The sequence below is a fragment of the Patagioenas fasciata genome, chromosome 1 (assembly GCF_037038585.1).
Source record: "Patagioenas fasciata isolate bPatFas1 chromosome 1, bPatFas1.hap1, whole genome shotgun sequence".
Classification (NCBI taxonomy): domain Eukaryota; kingdom Metazoa; phylum Chordata; class Aves; order Columbiformes; family Columbidae; genus Patagioenas; species Patagioenas fasciata.
This window is the reverse complement of record NC_092520.1, coordinates 32,341,327-32,361,860: the sequence shown is the minus strand read 5'-3', so window position 1 is coordinate 32,361,860 and position 20,534 is coordinate 32,341,327. Positions and strand designations below refer to the sequence as shown.

The 20,534-nt window shown below is 40.8% G+C and overlaps 1 protein-coding gene across 3 annotated transcripts in view; it reads right to left on the bottom strand.

The window, feature by feature from the left end:
• Positions 1 to 20,534, bottom strand: part of LCP1 (lymphocyte cytosolic protein 1) — a 67,271-nt gene that overhangs the window by 4,275 nt on the left and 42,462 nt on the right. For all 3 annotated transcript variants that reach the window (XM_065857345.2, XM_065857270.2, XM_065857190.2), the window contains exons 2-13: positions 15,241 to 15,331; positions 13,321 to 13,472; positions 12,439 to 12,568; positions 10,842 to 10,974; positions 10,164 to 10,245; positions 8,020 to 8,185; positions 6,016 to 6,158; positions 3,507 to 3,602; positions 2,809 to 3,004; positions 2,079 to 2,157; positions 1,735 to 1,849; positions 773 to 906 (exon numbers count right to left, since the gene is read on the bottom strand). In XM_065857345.2, coding sequence (XP_065713417.1) covers positions 773 to 906; positions 1,735 to 1,849; positions 2,079 to 2,157; positions 2,809 to 3,004; positions 3,507 to 3,602; positions 6,016 to 6,158; positions 8,020 to 8,185; positions 10,164 to 10,245; positions 10,842 to 10,974; positions 12,439 to 12,568; positions 13,321 to 13,472; positions 15,241 to 15,307 — 1,493 coding nt within the window. In that variant the 5' untranslated portion in view covers positions 15,308 to 15,331. The remainder of the gene's footprint in view (positions 1 to 772; positions 907 to 1,734; positions 1,850 to 2,078; positions 2,158 to 2,808; positions 3,005 to 3,506; positions 3,603 to 6,015; positions 6,159 to 8,019; positions 8,186 to 10,163; positions 10,246 to 10,841; positions 10,975 to 12,438; positions 12,569 to 13,320; positions 13,473 to 15,240; positions 15,332 to 20,534) is intronic.

Genomic DNA, 20,534 nt, shown 5'->3' with positions numbered 1-20,534 from the left:
TTTTGACACTCAAACTTCCTACAAGGTCTCTCTTAGTGGATCTTGGTGTAAATGACTCATTCTCACAATGCTTAAAAAAAATCACTGACTTTAAAGCTGGAAGGGAATTTTTATGTTCATGTAAGACTGACCTGCATAAATACAAGCCTCGAATATTTTGCTTGTCAGCATACACCTTGGAAAGACATCCCAAATTGATGGCAAGTAATCACCACATCTCTAGATTAATTACGTGACAGATAAACTTGTACCTTGCTTTATAAACTGAATTTTGCCTGCATTCAGTTTCTAACCACTGGGTCTCTTTACATCCGATTATGGAGCGCACACAGAAACACACACACACGCACGCACACACACAGAATTACATTAAAGTGGGAAGAGTTGCATCCCCTTCAGGTGGATTATAAAACTTCTGCATCAATTCTTTGTTTCCAGTACATTCTCCCTATTCCCTGATACAGAAACCTTTCAACTTCTTCTTCTCTCTTTCATGCAATGAACATTTATTCATGCTATACAGATAGTGACAATAATAATCTTCTGCATGAGCTGACTGTAATGGTTTTGCCCACAAGATAATGTGCTTCCTGATCACATCCCTAACTAGGAGCGAGCAAAAGGTTACTCTGTCTTTGCATATAAGTGCAAACAGAGGAGAGAGAAAGTTGTAACCTGTAGACCCTTCTCAGTGATAGCATCAGGAAACTATTACAACATGAGCTGAGTATACCAAAACACTCAGAAGTTTGTATCTGATGGCCGTACATACCTTCTCATCAACTGCCAAACTAAAGCCAGCGTGAGTGTACGGTTTCCTTCATTAAGATCTTGCCCAGCGATGCCAACAAGGGAAAATTTGGCTTGATTCTTTCCCAGTTCCACTGCATAGTTGCAGTTTTCAAGCTGTTAATGACAGGGTCAATTAGTGAGGTTCAAAAATATAGAAAAAAAAGAAGACAAGACACTATTACTTTAAATTCTATGAATCGCTTAGCCCAGAACCTCCTGGGCAAAGAGGAGCTGTGGGGCTCTGTAATAATGCAGCCGTTTGACTATTAGCAGCCAGTTCCATCCCAAAAATACCATGGTAAAGAGTTAACACAGAAGGAAATCAGAGCCTGAAAAACGGATTACCCTGGAAAATACAAAGCTATACCTCATGGGTACCTCCAGCATCATGACATTGCACTGAGACAAAGGATTAGTGTCCCAGTCAATATTTTAGGTCAGTTAATCACTCTGGCCTAACTGGATGGAATTACTCATCCAGATAGCTGGACGAAAGCCCTGTATTTAGCAGCAACTCTGTGATCAGTTCTTGATGCATCTGGTCAAGAATGCTTATCATCACTGTCTTCATTTGATGTAGAGAGCAGTGATCCAGACAGATGCAATTAAGCTGGTGCCATATGACTCACAATGAAGATGCATTATAATTGGTGACTAAGACAGTAGCAAAAGTGTTCTGCAAATACAGTTTTTAAATATTGACACAAATGGTGTCAAGTGTCTTTACTTTAGAAATATTGTTCATCTGTCAACAACAACCAGTGAATCAAATAAATGTCTCTTTTTCAGATGAAAAATTCTTCACTGACTAGACAAAAAGTCATTTATTGTGCTGTACTTGGGAATTCAGAGCAACACAAGTGGCCACATTGCTGTTTGAAATGATATAGACATCCTTTAAGCGTAGGACATCGCTACAGGAGCTATTCCAGCTTTTTATACCTTCTTCATGTTGCCACCCAGTTTAGGATATGGTGGTTTGTTCACTCTGTTCCAGTCTACTGGCACTTTGATCTTTTCATAGAGCTGGAAGATAACCAAGGCATCTGACAGGTCACTGAAAAAAATAAAAATAGTATATCATTGTACAAACAATAGAGGAATGGAACTAAACTAAACTATCAGTAGAAGTAAACTTAGTTTCCTAAAAAACAAAAACAAGAACAAAACAAAACCAAAAAATGGCAGCTTATATTCTTATAGGGTCCAAAAGTTCTTATGTTTTTGTAAACAATTTGCTGCCTGTAGTTATCATCATCTGAAGGAAGTGTAATACCTCCCCTTACCTATATAAATGATTTACACGTGGATTAACACCCAGGGAGTTCATCCAGTTCCTGAATGTCCTCTCTTCCCTTGTTTCACCTAAAACAACAGATACATCAATCAACAGGCCTGCAAAACACAACTCTCTCATAAAATAAGTGTCTTGTGATGAAGCCATAACTCAGAAATTATAGTGCACTGAACTACAAACAGAAGGAGACAGTGGGTGACATGTGAAATAAGAGAGCACAATGCAGCATGTAATATTCCTTCATGCCCTATATATTATAGTATTTAGGCAGATTGGCCTTGAAATGCTTTCAAGAATTCAAGAACAGCCTGTGCTGTAACATGAACAGTTTTGCTATGAGGTTGAGGAAGAAAGACCCGAAGCTCAGCAAATGATCCATTCAACGGTGGTCCTGACCCCAACCCAGAGCAAGCAGGCAGCAAGCTTTTGCAAGATCTGATTTTTAAATTATATTCTCAGTTAACAGAATGTCAGATCAAGCCTAATTTCAACTAACAAGTATGCACAATGTCCATACTGGTTCAGACATCCCACAAACATTTTAGTTTTTTAACATGTGCTATACACAGAACAGAACCCTCTTCTCAAGGATGCCTGTGCTAACGGTGTAGTGAATATATGCTGGAAGGACATAAGGTTAAGTTATTGTATCATCAACTGAGAGCAGGGATACTGCCGCATGAGTGTCCAGAAGCATCCTTTATTTGCATTTTCCTTACCTTCAATAGAGCTCCAGTCGATGTCCTGGTTCTCTGGCTTATGCAGGGCAGGGTATTTGTTGAACAGGTTGGCGATGAAGGCCAAGTTTAGCTTTGGGTTCCCCCGGACGACATCAGTGGCAGTGACAAACTGTCGGCAGCCCAGCCGCTCTGCCTGCTGCAGCATGCACTCTGCTCGCTGGACATCGTCCTTCTCCTGTGCCAGCAGAAATTGCGGCCATCAGCCTCAACCCAGTGCCTGGCACTGTACGCAAGACCCACTTGTGGTCTCCACATGTGGGGCTGTTAAAGCAGATCCTTGTGGGGTTTATAGCTGTCTCCTTTCCTGCTTTTACTAACAGCAGGTCTGTGTTTTCGAATGGGCTTTACCTACAATGCAGCCGTCTCACTATATTGCTTTTTTTGTATAAAAGGGAGTGGATTGATGAAATACCTAAATAAATATATTTAAATATACTTGCTACATATTAGTAGTTTATCAGTGCGGTTCAATGGTTGTTAAAGTTTCAGCAGTGGTATCTAATAAAAGGGAAAGCACATAATTTAATTGTTTGAAAGCTTTGATATCTGAAATACAAGATCATATTGCAACGCTAAAACCAGTTTGCTTGTTCTGGCATCCCAGTGCAACTCCATGTTGGTCAGCAATACAAGTAACAGAAAATATCAGCATTTACTCTAAACTTATCTCATCTTACCCTTAATCCTGACATGTCAATAGTAATAGCTGGAATGCCTTCTTCATCTCCCTTGGGAGCAACTTGGTTCAGCAAATGGTAATAAGCTCTTGAGTCCTGTGACAGACAGAGAAATTAAATGGAGGAAAAATTACATCTAAAGCTCAGGTTTTGCATGCCAGTGCTCCCCTGAACAATGTTCCTGCATGATTCGTTTTTATTACATCAATCATTGGGCTACATAATTAAATTAATCTGGAAGCACTTAGCAATTCCTACTCTATGCTGTATTTGCCAGATCAATTTCTTCCCTAAGCCAATATATATATGCTGCAGAATGCTCAACATGTGAGACAAAAGTCTGTGTGTTGCACTTAGAAAAAAGGACAGCAAAAACAAAGTACTTAAAAGGGGCCTTTCAGAGCTTAAAAGGGCCTACAGGAACAATAGGGACAGACTTTTTAGCAGGGCCTGTTACAATAGGACAAGGCTTAATGGTTTTAAATTAAAGGAAAGCAGATTCAGACTAGACAAGAGGAAGAAACTTTTTACAATCAGAGTGGTGAAAGACTGGCCCAGTTTGCCCAGAGAGGTGGTGGATGCCCCATCCCTGGAGACATCCCAGGCCAGGCTGGATGGGGCTCTGAGCAACCTGATCTAGTTGAAGATGTCCCTGCTCACTGCAGGGGGGTTGGACTAGATGACCTTTGAAGGTCCCTTCCAACCCAAACTATTCTATGATTCAATATTAGAACTGACTTAATCTGAACATTAGATTAGAGATAAGAAAACACATACCTTTATAATGCTGTAGAAGTCAGACTGCTGAGCATTTAACAAAAGAAAATGCAGAAGGAGAAAGCAGATGTTTAAAGCGGATTTCAAAGCAACGCTGGAACAGTTATGGAAGAGAAAGCATAGTTTTCAAGGACAAAAGTTAAAACTGACAATGGTATCATCATTTTTCAGGCAAAAGAGCAGGAAGAAGACAAGGATTTAACATGTTTTGTCTTTAATCTTTTGTGAAATGTAATGTTGCTTCTATGTGTGGAAAGTATTAATCTCACTTCAGAAATAACTCAAAAAACTGAAAACAAAACTACAGGTTAGTGTCTAGAAACCTGACTAACCAACCCAACTAATACTCTTCAAACTACAAAGCAGACTACCTGAAGCATTTTCAGTCTTATACATCTGCATTACTACCCACCGTATGTAGAAGTGGTTATTTATAAAAGAAGAGAGGTGGGGTGATACACTTAATTATGAGGATGGTTGTAAAGGCTGAAGTCTTTGCCTCTGAAACGTAAATGTGTGCTTCATTTTCCAGTTGTAAATATGGTGTGATTTATCTTTCAGTTGCAGGTAGGATTTAATCAGTTGCATTATAGTCCTCTCAGCCAGCCTACATAAAGATGAGAAAGACTCCATTCTTTTCCTTTCAATGGATATTCTCCAGTCACTTCTACTCAGTGAACCAAAAATCTGTTACAATAAAAACTTCATTGTTGAATGTGACTCTCAGACTCTCCTGTTGCCTTCTCTGGTGTTTTTTTTAATGTATGTCAAAAAAGACATAGTAAATGTCTTTTCATGCTTCAGCCTCTGGTGAAACCCACAAACAGGCACCTCTGGAGCAGAGCTTTTCCCATGTTATGCTGGGAGTGGGCAGGTGGGGTCGTGGCTGGTGAGGCTGGTGTGCCGGGCAGCCCCTGGCTTGCCTGGAAGCCAGCTCAGACACCCTCCCTGAGGTACTCCCTACAGCCCTGGGATGCTGGCTGAGCCTCACACTGTGGCTTTAGTGTCTGAAACTCATCAGTGTGCATCACTGAGATTCAGATAGCTCTGTCTAAGAAGAATGAAGGTGCTACAGAGAAAGCTCTGCTGAAATCTGCACCTACAAGTCCATGAATTCCCAAGTATGTGAAATATGCTGCATGGACTAGAGACCCATCTCTACAAGTGCCTCTCCATCTAGCTGTATTATTTTGAATAGTCCCACTGAATTAAAAGCTGCAGGTAAGTGCATTCAGAGTTATAGCAAAGGTTGAGTCGGAGGAGCACATGACCCAGGTGCTGTACTGAAGGAAAGATCAAGTGGGTGAATTGGAAGAGCCTCATCCTCTTCCCCTATACTTTGTTACATGTCTGGGTAAGGTCTAGCCTTCTCCAAAGCAAAGCCAGGTCAAGAGGCATCTAAGGACACTGAGGAAGGAGGAGAGCAATAGAGGCAGGGAACTGAAAATACAGCGGCAGTGTTTGTATGCCCAGTCCAGAGACAGCAGTCACTCCTTTCCAAGGTGTTTGGTGTGCTGGGACTGGCAGTGGTGACTGGGAGGTCAAGAGGAGGAGAAATACTACCAAGCAGAAAGCGTAAACCCCACCAAAATTATTTTATGCACCCAGCTCCATGTGCTTGGCAGAGCAATCTCAGCTGTTTGGATTGTTTCAGCACACAATCCCAGTTTGGAGGGCCAATATTTGGGTGTGGAGCTACTGTTTTGCTATTGTTGGTCAGCGTTTCTCATACCTTGATGTCTGAGCTGAAGTTGTTGACTTTGTTGCATCCTGCATTCTCCAGGTGATAGTTTGCCCACCTCAGCAGCAGTTCTTCTGGAGACAACTTCATCAGATCCTCCAGGCTTTCTCCTTCTCTCAGAAGAGCGATCAAGGCTAAACAAGGAAAAAAAGAAAAAATTCATGATGTTGTGAATACTTGTAGAGGAGAACGTACAACTATTTTCTCTCTAACACATTTTGCTACCCTAGTTTCTAAAAGTAAGCAACAGAAGTGTTGCCAAAATTCAAATTGGGTTAGCATGACAGAGCACACAAACAGAAAAAGGGTCTCATTAATAAAATGAGGACAAAGCTTTAGCTGTGGATCATATAGAAACGTAAGACAATTTCAGTGTGCTCTAAGAACTGCCCAATTTCCCTGCCCCAGATCTTGATGAAAAGATGATGATGTTGAGCAGCTCAGGGGAAAAACGGGAATGAAAAAATGAGCACAGACTTTCTGCATCTTAGATGAAGGAAATCTCAGTGACCTTCATGCTGAAACTGGATACAAACAGGTATTCTGAAGAATTTGTACAGGACTTCATGGGTTCATGGGTCAGTAGGGTTAACTCATCTGTCAATTGGAGAAGATACTCTATTTCTACAGAAATATTAATGTATTAGTTATGTCATAAAAGGAAGAAGAGGCAGGAGGGAAGGACTGACCCTTGCAACTGCAGGATGTTCAGCTGGTCTCTGGAGCATGAAAGGCTTCAGAACAAGTTTTGAAAAGAATAACTAATAACATGGAAACTAATTGCTAAAAAGGGAGAATGTGTTACCCTGCTCTGATCTCCTGACTACTTTTGTCATTCCTTGAAAGAAATATGGATAATAGAAGTATCTGAAAAGAGAGTGGATCTTATTAAGAGAACAATGTTAAGACAGAGAAGTAGCCTGTAAAAAGGATTCTTGTGGAGTTGAACATGGATTGATTTTTGGACTAATGTTTTCATATTTTTTTGCATTAATTGTCTTGACACAAATACTAGCAATGTGCTAAAATTCTGATGGTGATATTCACTAGGTGGCATAGTCAACACAGAAGATTATCAGGAAATCAGATAGAAAGAACTAGATGACAGTAATAAAAATGCAATGTAATTTAGTAGTGTCATGTTCAAAGACATTCAGTAGGGAATTAATACAAATAACTGCTCTTAGCTAAAAGCTTATACGAACAGAGGATGAGAACAACTTGAGTGTATTAGGTGTCATCTGAGCTGTTCTGATCCACCATGTGATATGACCAGGGAAAAACTAAACATGATATTAGTGCATCCCAGGTATTTCCCATAGAGTTTGGGATGTATTACTGCCTTAATTCCATATGCTAATGAGAACAGTGTTCCATATGCAAGAAACGGGAATTTCACCAGGAATGGCTACAGAGAAAGGCTATGAGGGAAAGAGAGAACCTGAAAAGAAATAAAAATGACCTTGGCTTGTCTACCCTCACAAACTGAAATCTGAGATGAGAAATGAAGGAGAAAATACCAGGAAAGGAAAAATAGCTATTAAGCTGGGCAAGGCTACCTACAAAGGAATGGGAACTGAGAACTCTGGAAACTGGTGGTTCCAGCCTAAATCATTCTGTGATTCTATAATTCTGATTTCATCAAGAAAGAGAAGATGTTTGGCAATGGTTTCATCAAGAGCAAGAACACAGCTTCATGAATGCAGTGTAGCATTTCTTTATCCCAGAGTTAGTGCCAAAACACCAGTGTACCTGGGTGGAGATCATCATTCCTGACCCAATGAGCATGAAATTGGCTCTGCACATGAAAGCCTATCCAGAGTCTTGGACTTTGGAGGGCTGGAACTTGTGAAGAGCAAGCAAAATTAGAGTGGTCAAGAAGACAGGGAACAAATACTGGAATAAAAAATTGAATTAAGAATTTTTTGAAAGAGCTTTATCCTAAAGGCTGTTCAGTATTAACAGTAGAGCACTGAAAGCAAGAGCCATACATACCTTCATTCCTGCTGATCTCTATGTCAGCAAAGAGCCCAATTTTGATGACTTGCCATAAAAGACCCAAAACCAGGTAAGGTTTTCCTTCTTTTAAGTCTTCAGCTCCAATGTTAACGACATGGCACCCAATGGCTGAAGCAGAGTTCAGGGCCAGGTTCAGATTTTCCTAGGGAAAGAAGAAAACTTCTGAATTATGCAGTAACTGGAGAGCTGAGGATACAGGAAGGGAGCACAGACAAAACTAGTGAAATCTGTGAAGAGCTTTGCTGGTAATGCATTTATGTACAAGTCTGACCACAGGGAGCAGGGGAATTCAGAATCTCCTGGGATTACAGGTGAGTTCTGGGTCCCAACAAGAAGATGGAAATGACCTTTAAGGGTTGGACTAGATAACCTTCGAAAGTCCGTTCCAACCCAGACTATTCTATGATTCTGTGACCTCTTTGGCAAAGGTGAAAGACACCATGTTACAGGGCACTGGAGCTCAGAGCACACATCTGCATTCACAGTGATTATCCACAGTGATAATCCTGGTTATCAAAGCCAGGGTCTTCCTATAGCCAATGCACAAGGACATGTTCAAGTGCAGACCTAGCTTCAGCACAGGGCAAGTTCTCCTCCACTCAGTCTTGCACACATGGAGGAATGAGGGAGCTACAACCCAGTCAACCAGCAGATATTCCAGGCTTGTCTCTCTCTAAGCAGTATACAAAAGCTTTAACTCCCAAGTTACAAATAAGTTGCTAATGGGCAATGTACACAAAAACCACTTGGTCATAGGAATAAACTTGCTGAGTTTGTAACCTTGCCGTTCAGCCCAGATCAGAATTGGTCAAGCCTGGATATTTTCTTTTTGAACTGTGGAGTATGGAGTCCTGTTTTGGGAGTGTTCTGGGGAAGCAGAGGGATTCTGTGATGCACAGTGAGGGGCAGAAAAAAAGTGATTTTTCAAGAACATTATGTTCCTTCACTGCTCCCTATTTAAAACAAAGGGTACAACGAAATCTGATCCACAAGTCTGCACTATTCAAAAAGGTGGCTTAGTAAACAGAGGACTAGTAAAGCAGGCAAAGAAGCCTGGAAAATATAATGTCTACAGATTTGCAATTTTTCACATAAATTTCATCACTGCTGGCATGACAGAGAGATTTGATTAGATACAAAATGCAGAGAGAGACATAGTGTAAATTCTCATAAGCTAGAAAAATTTGAGCATTTCAAATTAATTACCTTTTCTCCATCAGACAGCTGTAAAAGGGTTAAGTTAAAGTGGAAGCTATATTGATCAAATCATGTCTATGTGTGACAGGGATTGATCTGAGCTGCATCTCTAAGCTGTGCTGCTGACTAGAATGATTAGAACTGAAAAATGTGGTATACAGCATAAAAATCCAATTTAATGGCTTCTGAGCTTACTTGAGCCTGGCTAATGTTCCATCAAATCAGAGCAGCTGAGGGCTAAACTGGGTTAGGTCCATATCTATTCCTTATATCTATTTATATTTTATACTCAGATACATGGATGCTGTTCATGTAAAAACACCTCTCTGCATAATGCTGTGTGAGAAACACAATCAACTTTCAATAGGTGAAAATTAGCTTTTTTGTCCATTTTTATATCATATACATGTGCACATAATAGAAATAAAAAAGGTATTCAGTTTTCAAGGTGAAATAGCATGGCTTGTGAAAGGCAGGCAAAGGCTATGGTCCCATCTCAGGCATGTTGCACATCATGGTATCTCCTGAATCACAGTTAATATTTTAGTGAGGTCACCAGACTGCAAAACAGTCTGTGACCTTAGACATGGGGTTCAGCCTCCTGAGAGCTGCTCCAACTGGAATTGGTCACTGTATTATCTAGTTGTTCTTGCATTCATATGGCATCTACCACACATCTTTGAACTGGTAAGCATTATACAATGGGTCAAATGCAAACACAAATACAATCTGTTTAGTCAGGTTGCTCATATTTTTGGAAAGACACAGAAATGTGTTTATGTTTTTATGACATGGACCTGAACATCTCACTTTGCCACAAACTGTTTTGTCTCATTGTTTTGGGCAGCACCATGGTATCACCAGCTTTTGCTTTAAGTGATTAAATCAAAGCGTCCCAAGGAAAAAAGCAAAGAATCTTGTACCTGTATTGTGAAGGGTGTGAGTTTCTTTTTGTTGATTGTTCTTTCATCAATAGTATCTGGCACTGAAAAGTTGATCATCTTACTGGAAATAAAATTAAAAAAAAATTAAAATAAATACACTACTAGCTATGTGCGCACAATATACGATACAGCTTTTCTAACTATGCTGTAGGACAAGTCAAAGAGCTGGACAATTACTGAACAAATATAGCCAGACTCTGTTTTTAGCCATACAAACACAGGCACACATGCAATACTCAAGAAATCATTTTGGGTCACATGCAGATTGTACTATAATTGTGAGGCCAAGAATGCCACAAGGTCAAATTGTGCATAAAGTTTATCGTGCAGTAAATTTCTGTGAAAGCACTCACTGTCTTATGCCGCTTTGTGTGAACACTCAAAAGTCCTTGGACAAAAATAAAACCAAGTAACTCCTCAAATTTCACTGACTTCATCTTATTGCAAGAGTTCAGAGGCAGGGAAAAACTCTCATTTAACATGAAAGAAGCTTTATATTTTAAAAAAATAAAAGAAGGGAAAAAATAGCATTATTGAGGCCTTGAATCTGCAAAGATTAATGAGCTTAATGTAAAGTTAGCAGCTTGCATTTAAGCAGAGACATGAGTTTCTGCAGAGTCACAGTTCCCTTTTGTGAGAAAGATAGGTATTATTTACCAAAGCACTATGCCATCACCGACTGCCTGGAAGAGGTCATCTGTTTCTGGATTCATTGGGACCACATGCTTACAGTCAGGGTCCTTCTCAAGGGCTTTATTAATCCAGTTGACAAAGGCATACTTTTCTTCCTCTGTGGACACAACATCAAATCCATCAGTTTGCTGTGCAATAATTCTACCATCATTTTACTTACAAAGGCCGAACAACTTGGGGAGAAGACTCTCCTATCAGTGTGAGTGATTAATGAACGCCTACAAGGGAAGAAGGCTCCGAGGAGACAAATAATGAGCTGAAGACAGCAAATGAGCTGGTTAATACCGCTTCCACACTCTTTCCCGCTGACTGGGGTTGCCGGTGTCATGAGGGCAGGCACATGACAGAGACTGGTAATTAAGTTCACGTGATTCAACTGCATGTTTCAGTTGCTCTGTTCTGCTAAGCCTAATTTGTGCTTGCACCATAATTTGAATGCATTGTTGTATCACCCTGCTAAATCAAAATCCCATGTAACTTCAAAGAAGTTGAAACAGGTGAATTCTGTATTTTACATTACAGCCTCCACATGTGGAATATCTAGAAGATCCTGGGCAGGATGCATTGGACTCTGACAAAGAGTATTCACAGGGTAATGGGGCAACATTCCCTGTAGTCCAACACGGCTGTAACATAGCTATCCTGTACCAGCAGCAGCTCACACCATCCCCAGTAGCTCAGGGAAGGTGTCCTCTGTGCTCAGGAGTGTGGAGACCTTGGAAGCATCCTCCACTCTCCCTTCCCTGGCAAGAGTCAGTTCCCTATCCCTGCCCCTGGAGAAGACAGCTAAAGGTGGGACCTCTTCCCTGTGGAGATGCTTCAGAGCAGACTGTGCTCAGGAAGCAGCAGAAGCAACTTTGGCTGCCCCAAACCTTCAGCTTGGAGAAACAGGTTGGGAGAAGAGCCTTGATGGGGTCGTGCCCTCTTCAGAAAAATGTCAGGAAACATTTGGTTACAGGTGAGTTCAGAGAGACTGCCAACAGTGAGGAACCGGTGTCTTGCCTTGCCATCAAGCAGGGACAGCATTGAGCCAGTCTTTGTGCTGCTGCAGCCGTGCCGGGAGGCTGTTCTCCAGCAGAGCTGCAGTGCTGCTATGGCAAGGGAAGCTGAGCCAGCTGCAGCTTCCTCCTGTAGCCACAGCTCTCTCCACCCCATAAAACCAGCTCACACTATTTTTGACAAAGAGCCTTTCCTGGTGCTTTGTCACCTTCTCAACTCTTTGCCCTGCACCAGCCTTGCCTGAACAGCTGCTGAAGCTCACTGAGGCCAGAGCACCTGGGTTTGCACCAAGATAAGGTGCAGATCAGGGGCGTCAAACTCATTTTCATGGGGGGCCACATTAGATTCACAGTTGCCTTCAAAGGGCCAAATGTAATTTTAGGACTGTATATATGTAGGAATAGTTACATTTATACAGTCCTAAAATTATACTCAGCCCTTTGAAGGTAACCAGGAGGCCGATGTGTCCCCCGGTGAAAATGAGTTTGACACCCCTGGTGTAGATGATCTCAAAGGGCACACTTGTTCGTGTTTACTATCAGTGTAGGACAGCTGTACCTACCTGAGTATGAGTGTTGTGTGCCGGCACTTGACTGCTCGGACGTCCCACCGATGGCACAGATCCCCTCCTTTTTGTTGATTTGTTTTCGGAATGACTTAGCAACATCATCACTCTTCAGATCTTGGAAAATCTTTCAAGCACAAGAGACAATTTTAAAATTTCAGAGAATCAAACCGAGTTAAAACAGTGATGTCTTGGGCCAGGAGATGTGTCCTCTCTGCTTCATACACATGGAAGCACAGCTTGAGTATTATTCAGTGGGTTTCTGTGTAAAACCTGTGTATCTGCGGTGACAGAGCAGGATCGTACACAGCTTTTATGTTTTCAAAGCAGTGAACAAAGATCACCTAAGTAGCAGAAGCATACATGGTACAAAACCATGGAGCTAAGATGTGCAGGAGGAGAGCCTTTAACAGTTCCAGTTTGAAGAAAATATGAGTAAAAATCTGTTTCTCCATCCCAAGGGAAATTCCACTATTTTAGTATTTGCTTTTGTCCGAGTTCAGGCTAGAAAAAGAAGCAAGTTTTTAGTAGGAAAAATGTCCCATAAAGTTTTCAGTTTCAATCTGCTGGAATTTTTCATAACTATCTAGCCAGAACACAATATTTTTGCAACTTGTGACTGAAACACTTCGTCCTGCTGCATCAACCAAACAGGAAGATATTAAGTCTGTTCAATACGCAGTTGCGTTCATGTAACTTGTCCCACTTAATTGCAAGATTTCTAGTTCAGTTACCTCCTGCTCTCATCTTTTCCAGCGAGGGGACTCCTCAGATTGACTAGGTGCCCATGAGACCCTGTGCTTGTGCCTCTGCTGTGCCCTGGGGACCACCCTGAATAACCCATCTGGCACCTTACTTACTAAATAAATAATATCTTACTGAAATAAAGTCATCAAAACTGATCCTGCCATCCCCCGTGGTGGTCAAATTCTGAACGAGTTCTCTGGCTTTATATCCTGGGAGAGGGAGATTGGCTGCCTTCAACACATCTGTTAAATCACTGGCGTGGATGAAGCCATTCCCACCAATATCTGCAAAAGATTAAAGCAAACATTAAGATTCAACATTAGCCTAATAAAATTTTATGCACACAAAGGCTGTTGTTTTGATTGTACCTGGGGAAGGGTACGTTATATGTAAAGATTTGATATCCTGAAATGTAATAATTTAAACCACCGCAGTGTCATTCACACCTAATAAAAAATCAATCACTATTTAACAAACCAAAGCTCATACGGATGAATTTATATGTTTTAGAAACAGAGTAATATCTTAACAAAGCTACGTTTAGATGGATATAATTGTATTTCCAAGGTTTACATGTAGAAAGGCATGTGAGTGATTTATAGAGGGAGTATCCTGTCTACAGAACACCTACAGAAAATGAACTTGATGCAATACAGAGTTACATGTTACATGTGTGTGTATTCATATGTATAACTTGTGATTTTGGCCCATTTTCTGCATCAAAAGTAATAAGTTCAGAGGCTTGGAACTGCATATGGTCATTCTCAAAATAATAACTTGGTGTATCTCTGCAATGGTACTAACACATATAATCCTGCTGAGCCTGTTGCAAGATCCAGGATAGGAATTTATGAGAAGATCACCAACACAGGTTAAATGCTCCTTTCTTCTCCACCAGTTTGTGCAAATCCCACAAATAAAAAAGGAAACAGAATCTATTGTGTGAAGAGTTTCTGTTAAAACACTATGGTTACGTACATAGTTATATATACACATATATGGTTATATATTTATATTTAGGTTTTATATATCTATATTTGTATTTTATATATCTGTGTGTTTCTTGTTCTGCAGGCTCTTTTTCCCCAGCCCAGTGCCCGAGGTGATTTCAAAGAAGCATATTGCAGATTTCCTGCATGGTGAGTTGCAATGTGATTTGCCTGTTTCACACTGCAAAAAGGTACTCGGTTCTCAGCACCAGTAGCACAGATTCATACAGACTGCATAAAGCATCCTATCCATTTGTGAAATCATACAACAGAAGGATCTGGACTCAGAGAGTCCGGGAGAGGAACCAGAGCATTTGCCTTGTCAGTGCATCAGGTGTATGGGGCACACACAGTGACCAGATATTTAGGATTGCCAGCTTGGAAGACTGTGTGCTCAGAAATCAAACAGCCATCACCTGAAGCAGCAAGGACAGCTGATTAACACATAATCCAGTGAGGCTGACAAATCTAATAGAAGATAAGTGAGATGTGAGAAGCATAAGGACCTTTTCTTAGAATCTGCGTAGACAGTGATCGGTCTGCATAACTTTAAAGCAGATAAATCAGATGAGATCTTTAAAGCCTTTGAAAGAAAACACACAGTTTAAAAACATAAGGAGCTTGAAAGGTCATAGTAAATGGATTACAAATTTTGTAGCCGTTTGCGCATTTGTCCTCTCCAGACTCTCCCCCTTGCAGAGGGTGTACTCAATTTACCTTAGAATAAAAACTTTTTGCCTTCAAAGTAATTTGTCAGGAATAAGCAATATTCTTAGGAAAATACTTGAGAGTATTTTCTGTACAGCTTTTGAGGCTGTTTCACAAACCCTGCTGCTCATTGCCCCACCATCTCTCTCCAGTAAGAAGACATGGCTCTGCAGCGTGCTGATGGGGTTTCATCCAGGAGGCCTGCAGTGGCAGGAAAAAGACCTTCTGTGGTTTCTGTGACACAGCAGATCAGCGCTGGAGTAATCTCCATTTCCCCGCAGCTGGTCAGTACATGAGAAAAGAGCTCGCTACAGCTTCACACTTCTGCAGCGCCTTTCCTGTTTGCTGTACTCACCAACTTTGCCGAAAGCCTCTCGTAGCTCTGCCATCTCCTCCTCTGAGAAGTGTGCTGTCGACGCCATTTCTTATTTCTCCGAGGGGCGGGTCTGCAAGGAGAAAGCACTTGTTTTTATTTCCTGTCTTTTTGGGTTTGTAATCATGATAAAAAAGAGGGGTTTTCACTTGGGATTGACAGCATGACTCGAAGTCTTGAAGCAGCTCTCCGTGGCTGAAAACCCAGTTTGTCTGCAACTCAAAATGAAGGGAAGGAGTAAAATTCTAAGTACGTGAAATAAAATCAACATCACTCCCGTTGTTTTGCCAAGCCCTGCTCAAGATCCTAAAAGTTTTATTTATACAAATTTAATTGGAATTAAGCCCTACCTCTGATAACTTCTGTTTCTCATGGAGAAAGCAGAGAAAATTGTGCTGGTTCTTGTTTTATTTCCCGCTTTGGAAACACAATTCACCATGTGCTTCTTCAGCAGTGCTGGCAGAGAAACAGCAGCCCTGTCTGCTGCAGGGGCTCTGGGCTGGAGCTGGAGCCCTGGGTGATATTTGCACTCCTATCTTTGGGTATCTAATGAGGAAGTTGGTCACCCTTATGGGGTGGATGGATGGAGAGAAGTTACTTCACAAGGAGTTCGGAGCATCAGGTCAGGCTTCCAGAGGGCTAATTCTTTTTCTGGCTATGGGGAGCGTTTAGGGATTTTGCCCCCTAAAGGTACCTAAATTAGTGCTTGAGGTTGGAGGGCATTTTAGGAATGGGTGGCCAGAAAGAGTTTTCCTGCCTTTCCTCCCACCAAAGATACAGAACAGGAGGAAGGATCAGACTTTCCAATTCTAGGCACCTTTCTTAATACTCAGAAAGGGAAACTTTACCTGTTTTTCGCATCATTTAATACACTGCCAGAAGATGTACATTATACCCTTCGGCTTTTTCAGGCATCTACTGTCATAAAGAAACTGTCCAGGAGAGAGACTATCTATTATCGTATATTTGTGAGAATGACTCTAGTGTCTTATGTCTCTTTAAGTATTAATTAACCAAACAACTATTTAAACAGAATAGAATGGAAACCTGAGTTGATCCTGGAAAGCGGTTGCCGTAGCTACAGTGTTTAAATGAAGAAAAAAAAAATCACAAGTACCTTATTCCCAGACTGAAAACGACATTGCATCCTGGAAGCTTGGATTGCAAACTTTATAGAAAGATAGACAGGGATAATTTTTTGAAATACAGATTTGCTATAGCCCTCTAAAAAGACACAGAGTTCTGTACAGCCTATCTGGGCTTCAGATTTAATGCTCTCCTGAACTTGTGCATTGATTCCTTGTATCTGTGAGAACCAGTATGGATATGGCTTTGAAATAGCCCAAAGGCAACCTCATATGTGTGGCTTTTTGTCTGCTGCCTCCCTGTAGCATCATGCACCCTTTATCTGCCTCATTACTGTGATTTGAAGGTAAGGACAGCTTCCAAAGAAAAATCTGTTCATTTACTTTATCCAACCTTCACAAGTAGAGAAATGCAGGATAATCCATAATGCAGTCGCTCTTGGGGCACAAGAACCTATATGCAGTTTTCAACACAACGGAGCTGATGGTTGCTACTGAAACACTAATGTAAGTGATTCTAGCCACCATGTGTTCGAGGGCTACCTGTAAAAATCCCTATGATCCATTAGCAATGTGGGTTAGGTATACTAGGGTAATATTAAATCCATAGTCTTCCTTCTTCATCCTGGTATCTTTCCTGCCTCTGATTCCTCACTAACAATCTTTTTCTGTCACAAGCTGCATGTTTTTGCAATATATGGATTCCCTAAAACGCATGTGGACACATGAAAATCTTACACTATCAGCAAGAAAATCCATATTCCACTGCAAGATCACCCCTTCCAGTCCAGTCTCCTGATGAAGCAATATAATGTGCGACACAACTTTTAATAGCATTAAGACTGTTCTAGATCCTAACAGATAGGAAACACTATGGGTTGTTGCCTGTAACATTACTTTTGCAAAAAGTTTTATAACCTTGAGAAAAAATTATCACCAACATGAAATGGACTTTTCTTGACTGCATGAGAAGTTGTGGCCTCTGACGAGTAACTAACTGATCTCTTAAAGACAGAATCCTATTAATAGTGCATATGTTTACATGTGTGGGCATTTGTACTAATAATACATAATAGAATGAAGGGCTTTGCCCTTCTGACTTCTTTTTTAGGTAATATTATCCACTCTGTTGCAAAGGTAGCTACACTTAGCCAAGAAATCAGATGAATCTCTGTACTGAGTGTGAGAACTAGCCCTCGATCACCCAAGGAGTAGTTGTACTGGAGTGATGAAGGTGTCATCACTGCCTGTTCCAATATGCCATATCAGCAAGATAATCGCTTTATAGCCATCGCCTCTACATAGTTTCAGGGTTACTTCTAGTCCCAGTTTTGGCAAGGGACTGCAATAAAGGCAGGGAAAGAGTTGAAAGTCTTTGCCATGGGCCTTCAAGGTTCACCTGCAGCCAGAAGACCTCTGAGAAGTGCACGAAAGCTTGCAAACATACATTCAATTAATAAAAATCAGAATTTTCATATTAAAGGTTTCAGAGTTATTGACAATTAAAAATGCCGTCATTTTAAAAAATTGAATAGTAAAAAGAAAACACAGGGAAATCAAGAGAGTAAAAGTCCAAAGCTTTAGCAACACACAGCAAAAAGGAAAAAATCCACTTTCAAAAAGCTACTTTTCAGTACATAATTGTTTATTTTGCTAAGATCATTAAAGGTAAATTATGATATCTAGGCACACAGAAATGTAAAATTGTTCCAGACAATGGTGAGGGAGGTCAGGTCCTATATTTTCCTTCTGATTTTATAAGATACCATGTTTCCTCAAAAATAAGATTGTCCTGGTTTTGTTAAAAACAAATTTGTCCTTTAGTGAATTTGCCTGTCAGCTAAAGCCTTCATATTAGCTGCATTTTCCTGGAGAACCAGATACATGTTTTGGTAAACATAGCAATGGAATGCAAGGTTATTGATAAGCATGGATGGACATCTCGCGAGAGGGACAATGAGAAACAGGTGACCAAGGAACTGACCAACTGAGTATAACATCCCATTCACGTGAATACTTCATATAAAAGTGGGAGATCACAAGGATCTCGTCCCTTTTTCCTTCTTTTCCTTTTGCTTATGGCCGACATTAGGAGAGGACCTTGCTGGTCGTCTCTGCGAACTGAGGCCTAGTGACAGACTGAATCCAGCTCCGGTTGGCTGCAGAGTCCAATCCAGGATTTTGGGTGCTGGCTCTGCAGTTGCTGGGACTTTCAAGATTGGTTCTGTATATTTTGTATTATTTTCTCTATTCTTATTAGTAGCATTAGTAAAACATTTTTAATTTTTCCAACTCTATTCTCTCTGTCCTTCTTTCCCTCCCGATCGCCTGTCCTTAGTGGGAAGCGAGGAGAGGGAGGGGCTGAAGGGGGAAGTTGGGGGAGACGGGGTTAACAATACATCTGCCACGGTTTTATTGTCACCCCGCACTCGAAACCCTCTATTAAGACCTACCCCAAAAATAAGTCCTAGCATGATTTTTTTCAGGATTTCTGAGGATGCTCAAAATATAAGCCCTACTCCAAAAATAAGCCCTAGTTATAGTTCATTTAAAAAGTCAATTTAAATAGTGTCCAGGCAGCTATACATGTAAAAAAGTAATAAGTTTTGGAGCAAAAAGTAATATAAGACCCTGTCTTATTTTCAAGGAAACAGGGTAGTAGTAGAGTCATTTGCTTCTAGGGGAAAAACACTTCCAGCACTTTACTGTCCTCAATACAACCTGAAAATACCTTGGGCATCCCATCAAGGGGGCATTCAGCAACCCTGAGTGAGTAGTCCAATTGCTGATAATCTGCAAGGCATTGTAAGAATACAGTGCACTGGTCTGCTCCAAACCATTTTCAAAATCAGTATGACAAGACAGATGCAGAGAAAAAAATGCAGAGGATGGTAATACAGCAAAAGAGAAAACGTGGAGACGGGCAATATGAACAAGTTGAAACAGCTTCTTCGAAGGGAATAGCTGTTGAGGAGCTGAGGGAGAAGCAAAAGGAAATTCAGCTGATAGAACCAGGCTCTGAGCACAGAGATGTACAGCAAGAAGAGAAAAGCTGGGTAGGCATTGCAAGAGGGAGTGGGGTTTGAGAAGGAACAAAGGCAAACAGCTTAGCTGTCAGCACAAATGAGATTTTGAAGGTCAGTAGTAGCTGGGAGGAGGATCTTGAACTTGGTGTGATTGAAGGTCAGTGAAAGAACTGAAGTTCCTTAGGGGGTGCGAGATGAAAGTCAGCACATGCTCAAATGTGGAAGCAGGACACTGAGAAGGGGAAGAGAGCTCTACAGGTCAGAGCAAGAAACACGGTGGAACTACCAACAAGAAAGAAATGGAAGGTAATAAAAATTCAGAAGCAAAATAAAACACTTCTTGAGACAGACTGAGCTTCAGATGGCATCATGACATCCGGATTACACACTGCCTGGAAGTGACACTTCTTTCTTGTTTGCCAACCTGCAGAAACCTGTTGTTGCAAAAGCAAAAACAAAGTTGTGCAAATGCACTCCTTCCTCCCCAGAAGACAGCTGAGTTAAAGGTTAATGTGAAAAATGGAAAATGGTCTCACCTAAGCTGCTGAGTATTGTAACAAACTGATATCAAAAGAGCCTCTATGAAGCACTCTCTTTCCTGACGTCATTTCCAACCCAGTACACTATAGACATGTCATAAAGCCTCCTTTTATTTGACCTTATCCTCAAGAGAACCTACTATCACTCTGATGTCTTAAGAAGTCTAAGAACATACTATTTTCAGCCTGGAATATAAAGGAAGAACTAAAATAATCTCAAATCTGAACGTTACTGCTAAATTGAAACACAGCGATATTGATGTTCTTTCATCTCTTTCCATTTTGAAGCCATAGTCTGAGAAGCTCCCTGGTTATATATTACTTGGCAAAGTGTACACGCACCATGCAATATAAATAATAGATGGCAAAGCCATTAAAACCTAAAAGTTTCCAAGGCTTGCATTAAATGGTTATCTTGTTTCATATTTTCCTCCACTTCTCTGGTGGTTAACCTTTATTGCAAGCAAGGCAATGAAAACCTTGAAGACATGAAATCACACTTTACAGCTAGACTTTAAGTTGTACCTTTCCTCATGAAGAAAGGCTGAGGGAGCTGGGTCTCTTTAGTTTGGAGAAGAGGAGACTGAGGGGTGACCTTATTAATGTTTATAAATATATAAAGGGTG